Below are 8,875 nucleotides of genomic sequence, written 5' to 3'. Positions count from 1 at the left end.
TATTGCCTATATTATCCATCAAAATGGTACTATATCATTAGGAAACACTTATCTTTGAAACTACAATATATTCAAGTTTTTATAACCTAAAACTCTTTTTCCTGAAGGAAAAAAAAAACTGTAAAGTATTAATCTGCTTCCTTAGGTATCTTCAACATAAATCTACTTTACCTTTCTTCTTTTTCATTGGCTCATGGATATCTGGTGATGTTGGAACAGGAGAGGTATCCATAGGTTCGGATTCCTCCGTTGACACTTCGACAACAGTCTCTGTGATAACATCTGGTCTCATAGCAGCATGGATAAACTCTGGAGTAGACACACAAGGAGGAACAAAGACTTCCACTATAAAAAAAAGTTGGAAAAAATTACATTTTTATCCCCCTTTCAATAAGTTTTATGACATGACAATTAAAAATTCAGAAGAGGTATAAATTATGAGTCAACTTGGCAGTAACCTTAATGAGGATTAAAATATAAAGATGACTAATAGTCTTTGTTATACAAACTATCAGTGAGACTTTGTATTTAGTGTTTAATATAACCAAAGAAATACAACTTTTGAACACTTTTTAAAATGTTTAATATGTAACTTTAAATTTCATACTAACATAAAATTATATTTTTCTTACATATCTGCATATCTCAGAAAAAATATAGATTAACTGTGATTCCTAAAATTCTCTTTCCTACTTTAAAAATCAAAATTTATCCCTTTTTCAACTAGGAATTATTCTTAGAAATTACCATATCAGTGTCACCTCGGGGGGACACATTTAAGAAGATAAAAGACTGCATACATGTCCTATCATAACATTTTTTACATGGGTGAAATCAAGACAAAAGAGCAGCACCCTTTATAAAGGGAAATATTATCACAAAACCCAAGAGATGGGTGAACAAAGAAAGAAGAGAAGGACAGTCCTAATTCCACCCAGACAACTTGATGACAGAAAATTTTGATTATAAACCTATAAACTCTACAGGCAGTTAAATGGCACAGTGCCAGCCCTAAAGTAAAGAAGACTTAGATCTGAGTTCAAATTTGGGGCCTCAGACAATTACTTTATGTGTAACCCTAGGCAAGTCACTTCACCCTGTTTGTCTTAGTTTCTTTATCTGTAAAATGAGGTGAAGGAAGTAGCAAACCATTCTAGTATCTTTGCTGAAGAGGGAGCATTTTAAGAAAAACTATAAACCCAAATTACTTTTTTTAAAGCTCCAGATTTTGAAGTTACTCCTTCTCCCTTTTGGTAACCACTCTGACTTAAGCCTCTTTTTCCTCTAGCTATTAGAAAGGCAGTAAAGCCCCCCCAAAAAATGTAGTACAAGTGACTTAAGGGTGGCTTTATATTCTCATTATTAGAAATGAAATATTAAACAAACATTCATAGGTTTGGTATAAATGTAAATAAATATTTTAGCCATATGATTAATAACTACAATAATCCATTTATACTTTTGCTTTTTACAATCAATTTTCTTGAAAACTGAAATAGTTGCTATTAATATAATTAACATAATATTCATCCCAATGGATGTTCACCTACCAGGACTTGTCGTATCCCTCAAGCAGGTTGGAGACTCCATATGAAGCAAGGCTTCAGCAGCTTCAATTGTCTTATCCGTGCAGTGTACATTACTACTGTGAACTGATGCTTCAACTGGGGAAGGAAAAAATCATACACTCCATTAAAAAAAAGTTATTTCAAGTACATATATTTTATTTAAAGAAAAACTTACTCCAGATGAAAAATTCTAAACATATTTAAAATTATTAGAATACATTAATCATGAGTTCAATCTTTAGAAGTTTCAAAGCAATGAGGTGTTAACTAGTATCTTAAGTTTCCTAAAATGGATGTTAATTAAAAAAAAAATTGAAATTGAAATTTGAAATTTAATTCTGAAACTTTGAAATTTGAACTCTTATGTCATTTTAACCCAAAAACCAACTGAGGAAAAAGAAGCAGTTAGAGATTAACAATTCTAGGAGTGAAAAGCACTTCTATTGATATGCCCTACTAAAACCCTGGGTCCAAAGCAGATCCCTAAATTCTAATCAAAATAATGAAGTAGTTATAGTAACCAATAAAATGAACCCAAAATTCCCTGTTAAATGTGATGGCACCAATTATCCACCCTTCCACTCTTTACAACAACCATTTCATTGATGATAGAAAAATCAACCCTAGGATAAAAACATTCTACCCCATTAGGGAAAATCAATGCCATTCCATCTATAGTAACCTTTCCTTTTCTCCTGAGGGACTTTCCTAGGCTCCTCAGAGAGCAATTCCCTCTATTTCCATTTGCTTTGTTGAAAAATAGGTGAATCAGAGCTTCATAATTTTCATATATGTATATGTATATGTATATGTATATTTAGTTTTTGCAAGGGGAAATGGGGGTTAAGTAGCTTGCCCAAGGCCACACAGCTAGGTAATTATTAAGTATCTGAGGCGGGATTTGAACTCAGGTACTACTGACTCCAGGGCCAGTGCTCTATCCACTGCGCCACCTAGCCACCCCATAATTTATATTAAAATAAAACTTTTCATAAACTGACAAAGTCTTTAAATCAAACATAATTAACACAATTTTGAATTAACAGTAAAAAGTTTACTAGAACGTGTCTTATCAGATGCAAGAAATTCACCTTTTAGCAACTACTCTTCACTTTTTACAAAATTATATTATTTTTGGAATGGGGGGATAGTTCCAAAGTACAGAAAATGTGTGTCTTTTTAATTATATAAGCAATTTCCCAATTTTTTTTAAAGGAATTAGGATTTTAAATGCTACTAACTTCTCACTAGCCTCCAATTTTTTGGACCACATTTTCAAATTCAATGACCCCATAACCACCTGTTGCACATCATCTACACTCTCACCAAGGTAGTGGCGCCTTTGCAGTTGCTCTTTCCATTTATGGAAATCTGCTCAAAGCTCAATCGTTCCAGAGAGGCAGCCAACATCTGAGTAAATCTATCTTTAGGTGACCCTGCTTACTCTATCTTCGGCTTCACTAAATTAAAGAGGATTCGATTAGTACTTCTCTCTAAACTTCAAAAAGTCTACTCACAAATAAAATAAAATCTTTATGGAGACTTAGCCAAAAGCACATTGTAATGCTCTTTAGAAGGGAAATTTTATATTCTAGATTAGCTACAAACAAGCTGAATCACAAAGTAAAACAATAGTAATTTTTTTCAAAATGTAACTTTCACTTACTCAAATGATATGTATGTGAGTATATACTGATTCTAGCAATTTTTACACTGGTTAAAAAAAGTAACCCCAAGAGTAAATTCCTTATACAATTTATTAGGCTGTATCTCAAAATGCCAAATGGGGTGTGTGTTGAAAACTATCTACAAACAAAATTCTAGTAGTTAAAAAAATTTACTTTATTATATAAATCCCACATTACAAAGTCAAAAAAGGGAAAAGATCTTGATTATAAGTAGGCTCCCCAATCATATATTTATTGCCCTTGGTTCAATATTAACATGCAAAAAACCAAGTTTATTTAATCTCACAAGATCACTCTCTGATATCCTTTGAATATTCCAAAACATATCTAATTATTTAAATAATCCTGAAACCAAATTTAAGAGTTATGAAAAAAAAACTAAAGAATCTTCTGAACGCAAACATGCAACTAGGCATTTTGCTCTTTCCTGTTCCCTATATTCACCATTTTAACTAACAGACACCTTTGTACGTTTATTTTGGGCTGCTTTCATCCCATTCCCATATCAACAATCTGTGCCTGTACCAATAAATGCTGAACATGATTAAACAGAGGATGCAAGGTGTATGCTCAGTTTATTTCCAGGCAGTTTCTAGAAAGATGCCTCTACATAAAATTGCAGACAACCTGCAAATATTCCTTTATGGACATCAAAAAATGTTTTGAAGTCAAAGGACAATTGTTTAAGAAGGCTATACTACAAAGCCCAAGTTAATATGCATGTAAGAGGTAACCAGGAAATACATCAAGATGGTGTATAAAGGAAAAAGGAGGTCACATAATAAAAAATGAAGGCTAAAACAATGTAAAGTTGGAACATTAGTATCCACAAAATATTAAAAGATCCAGAGGACAGCCCTATCCTTTATGGATGACTTATATAAAGACATAGTTGAGAATCATACAGGACAAGAAGGGAAAGATTGAACTTTACAGGGTTACAAGGAACCCAACCCACAACAACAGCAGCAAAAAAAAAAAAAAAAAAAAAATACTAAAACTAAAAACTACTTCAGATTCTCCCCACTTTGAGTTTGGAACCATAAAATGTTATGCTGGAAGAGAACTCAAAAGTTTCAGCCTAAGTCAAATAATGTATGTGAAAGAACCAGGAACTAAACTCAATATCTTCTGACTCCATCAAAAATATGCTTTGCTTTTGGAAAGAGGGAAGGGAAGCAGAAGGATATATATGGAAATAAATGTGAGATCTAAGAAAAGCCTTCAATAAATAAGATTTAATAATTTAAAAACCTACCTTCTAGTACAAATTCAACATCTGGATAAACTGATTTCCAAAGAAACAAAAATTTAATTGCCTCTCATAATAGCTAAGATACATATATTATATATATATATATTATATATATATTATATATTATATATATTATATATATCCCCAATATTATCATCAAGTTTGAACTTAAAAATACCAGAGTCAAAAATCAGTTATCTTGCTTATTTAAAACCTGATTTATCTTTTAGAGCTGTGTCTGAACTATATAGAAGGGAAAAATAAAAAACCCTCCCCCTAACAACCTATGATTCCCTTGTCAAAGGAAAACTCCAGCAAGGAAAATTTCCTCTACCAATGTAGACTGACTCCAGGCTCGGAAACTAGTTACTTCAAGCAATACTCTTTTTCAGTCTCCCCCTGTTGGTGTTGCTAGTGTCAATACTCTGAAGAACAGAAGGAAGGGAGACAAAACAGGGAACAGGTTTTCAGAGAACAGATTCAGAAAGGGGAAAGCTTTAGTACTAAAAATTGCTTGCGTCCCCATGTCTCTAGTGCATGCCTTGTTCCATTTCTTTCTAGTCCAACAGAGTGTTATATGGTAGATTATTCCAAGAGCTCTCACTCACTCAACAGCTGTCAGAAAACACCAAACTTGGTCATTCAGTCTGACAAGAGGCATACCTCAGAGCTTTAGGGAAGAGAATCCCAGTAATAATCTAATTCATCATAATGGTCTTAGAGCAAAACTAAAAGTTAGTAGCATATTTAATTAAAAGACAATGGAAAGAGACAAAAATATTTCAATATTCACTGTGCCTCAAAATCAGCAAGAGATAAACTAACAATTTTACAATAATTTACAATAACTTATCCTTTAATGCCCTGTAGCAACTATCATAATACTAGTGTGGAAAATGATACCAAATATTAAATGCTATAATAAATTTTCATCTTCAAAATAAATTTTTGCTCAGTGTAAAAATTAAGTTATTTTTTTTCCTCTATAATATTTAAGCCCTCTGAGATGATTATTATATTTGAACTAGAGTAATTCAATTAACAGTGGTGTGGGAGATGACAATAGATTTGGGACCAAAGGACTCTAAAAAAAAATCACAACTTTGATTTTACTTGCTACCTTGGACTACCTTTTGTGCCCTCGATCCTAGAAGATATTTTTTTTGTACTTTTTCTTAAACTAGACGCTGATTTTATCACAGATTTCAGGTAGCTCCACATGAAGAACTCTATACCAAAGCTTCCATCAGTTAAAATTTGAGTTACCTGAGAGCAATGAAAGGTTAAAATTCAGGTTTAGAGAGGGATGTGTCAGAGATAGAACTTGAACCCTCATCTTCCTGACTCTGTACAGTCAGCTTTCTATCCACTTATGACACCTATATGGAATTACAAAGTATCCAATTTTTTTAAAAAAAGGAAATATTTGCAACAAGATACAAGTTTCCCATAGTCATTTGCAGCTTTCCCAATATTTGAGCTGAATTTAACACAGGCTATGTGGAATTTAAGTAATTATCCAGATAATTTAAATACTTGTCCCCATCCTACCCCAAGCTCCCCACTCCCCCCCAAAAAAAACACTTGCTAAGAAAAAAAAAATTTTAATAAAAGCTAGTCTGTCTGATTGACTAATCTACTTAACTTGCTTTCCTCTCTACTTTAGTAGACACAAGTTTAACATAACCACTGAATGGCAGATGATTAAATATACATAAATTAATTTTAAAAGATCAATGTCATTTTTTCCCAATCACTTTCTACAAATCTATCTAATTTTTCAACTTAACTTTTTCCGAACTGCTTTCTCCACTAGACCACCCTAGCTAACAGACTTGGCATACTGATGTAAATTATCTTTTACAGTACAGAGTACAAGAATTAATAAACTAAGATTTGATTTCCACCTAAGCTACTTGCTACCTATGAGCAGGAACAGTCACAACCTGTAAAATGGGGATAACACTCAAACTACCTATAATGCTTTAAGGAATATATTTTGAAAATCTTAAAAGTACTAGATATGTGTTAATTATTAAATTAATAATACACTTTTACTAATCATTATTAAAAATAACTGCATAGAAAGTCTTAACTAGATGAATAGCCAAGTACTGTAAGAAAAGAATTTAGATGTTCCATGTTCTATAAACCCAAATGCTGCAAATTTAAAATATTTATTTTGTTTAAAAGGATACAGGTACCCTGGCATACATTGGTAGTATTTTGGTCCTCCTCCAATTTATACAGTTCCTTCCCCATCCAAATCCCTAATACACTCTATTTATTTTATCTATATAACTTTGGAAAATCATGTTCATCTCCCTTTTTGTATAGCTAAAATCATCCAAGTGTAAGACTGAAAACCGGATATGCCTGTTGACTCTTTCCATGGAATAAAAAATTACTTTTTAAAAAATGTTTTGTTCATTTTCTAGGGAATAGCCATGGGAATTAGACCTGTGATTTCACTGGTATGGGAAATCCTAAGTGAGGAAATGGACACAGGTCAGAATCTTCTGTTTCTTTTCTCCCCTCCTATTTGACAAGCAAAGTGATTCACATGATCATAAGATAAATTAATGATTAAAACAAATACTTTAGAATTATGATCTTGAATCTGAGCTGCCTTTCCAAATTTTAATTTACTAAATTTATATAATTAACCTTGAGCAAATTAATAAACCTGTCTCAGGTTTCTTCCTAAAATAGGAAACATAAAGTAGCCTCACTCACTCATCACTTGGGTTACAAGGAGCAATTGCTAAGGAAAAACTTGAAAAATTATTTCACATAATCCTTTTCTTTATAAAATGGTACAGTCTTGAAAAGCAATTATAATTATAATGCTAGGTCTTAATATACTAGTCAAATAGCTGGAAAACAACTTTCACTTCCTACTACAAAACTCTTGTATTTTCAAACCTAATAAACTTAATGCTCAGCATTTTTCCACCACCCCTCCCATTCCAAACAAAATAGATACATGCCAGAATTAGCCTCCTGTTTCATTCCCCCAAAGATTATGGAAATTTAACTTTTTACTGACTTTTCCTTCTTACAATCCCATTCTATAGTAGTTTCCCAAGTGAACTGCAAAGAAACTATTACTGGACTTAAAGAATGATTTCAAACACCAGAACGTCCTCATTCCAAAGTTTAAAATAAATATTAGCACCAGGAATATTAAAGTTAAAACACCCCTCCTCCCGAAACACACACACGCACAACACACATACAATCCCACTACCACACTGAAGATTAAAAACCATGTGGTTTGTAGACTAAGCAGACAAGCACTCCAGTTATCAATATTGTCCTGATCTTTACTAAGATCTGGACACTTCCCCCTATTAAGTTAAAAAGGCGGTCCCCCCCCAAATAATTTTATTAAAACTACCTCAAAGCATTTCTTATAAACAAACACCTAACTTTTGCATTTCCAGGCCCTAGAAAAGTGTTATCTTACTAGCACTGTATTTCAGAGGATCAGATTTATTCGGCCTAACCTCTTCGGTTTTCCAAGGAAACTGAGGCAAAGGATAGTTAAATGGCATGACCAAGGTCACACAAGTTTGAGCAAAAGGGTGGACCCTAAGTTCTCTGCCTCCAAACCAGCACCGTCCACTGCCTCATCAATTTTGGACATGTGGTGTATTTCTTCCGTCCAGGGTTAAAAAAATCCACAAATCATGGATCTGTAGGAACAAAAAGAACTTCTTTCCGAACTTAAGCTCTAAATTTTATTTCCTCTGACCAGGAGGAAGCCAGAAGCGAGATCAGCTCTACCAATGTCATGTGCGAATTCCTCATGATCCCGTTACAATCTACTGGGATCCTTAAAGAGGACCGAGCAGAGTGGCGAGGAGGCTTCCTCAGCTCCGGGGATGCCGGCACGCGGGTCCGGCCGCACGCTCCCGAGGCCCAGGAGGGTGGCGTGGGCCTCCTCGGAGCCCTTCTGTGTAACTGAAGTCCGTGCCCTTCCGCTGCAGCAGCGGTGCAGCACATCCCCCACCCTTGCGGCCACTTCCGTGTTTACACTCCTCTTCCCTCCAATTCCATGCGTACATTGTCAGCTTTACTCCCGCCCAATCTCCATTGGTCCGGGCCAGGCCACAAGACCCGCCCCCAGAAACCAACGTTCTTATTTGGAACATCCCCGAGAGAGGATTGGAACGGAAGCCTTGTCAATCTCGACCATTCTGTCCTCTCCGCGGCGCTTCCGCTATGGTGGGAGGTTTGGGGGGGAGGGGAAAGGGGGGCGACACGGTGCCGAGACTTCCCCAGGGCCGAGCCCGGCTCCCGGCCGCCCGCCAGCCCCGCGGTGCCCACTCCGCGACCACTCGCATAAAAAACCTGCCCGA

General features: G+C 34.9%; 1 protein-coding gene across 7 annotated transcripts in view; it reads right to left on the bottom strand.

The window, feature by feature from the left end:
• The window catches only part of ELF2 (E74 like ETS transcription factor 2), an 84,450-nt gene that overhangs the window by 19,239 nt on the left and 56,336 nt on the right, over nt 1–8,875 (bottom strand). For 4 of the 7 annotated variants that reach the window (XM_074229282.1, XM_074229283.1, XM_074229281.1 and 1 more), the window contains 2 exons: nt 1,551–1,664; nt 172–345 (listed from right to left, as the gene is read on the bottom strand). In XM_074229282.1, the coding sequence (XP_074085383.1) occupies nt 172–345; nt 1,551–1,664 (288 nt within the window). Of the gene's footprint in view, nt 1–171; nt 346–1,550; nt 1,665–8,020; nt 8,421–8,875 lie in introns of those variants that run through there. The other 3 variants (XM_074229284.1, XM_074229286.1, XM_074229287.1) reach the window with 2 other exon arrangements.

The sequence above is a fragment of the Macrotis lagotis genome, chromosome 3 (assembly GCF_037893015.1).
Source record: "Macrotis lagotis isolate mMagLag1 chromosome 3, bilby.v1.9.chrom.fasta, whole genome shotgun sequence".
In the NCBI taxonomy this organism is placed as follows: Eukaryota; Metazoa; Chordata; class Mammalia; order Peramelemorphia; family Peramelidae; genus Macrotis; species Macrotis lagotis.
The sequence above is the reverse complement of the archived record's forward strand: the minus strand, read 5'-3'. Positions and strand labels throughout refer to the sequence as shown.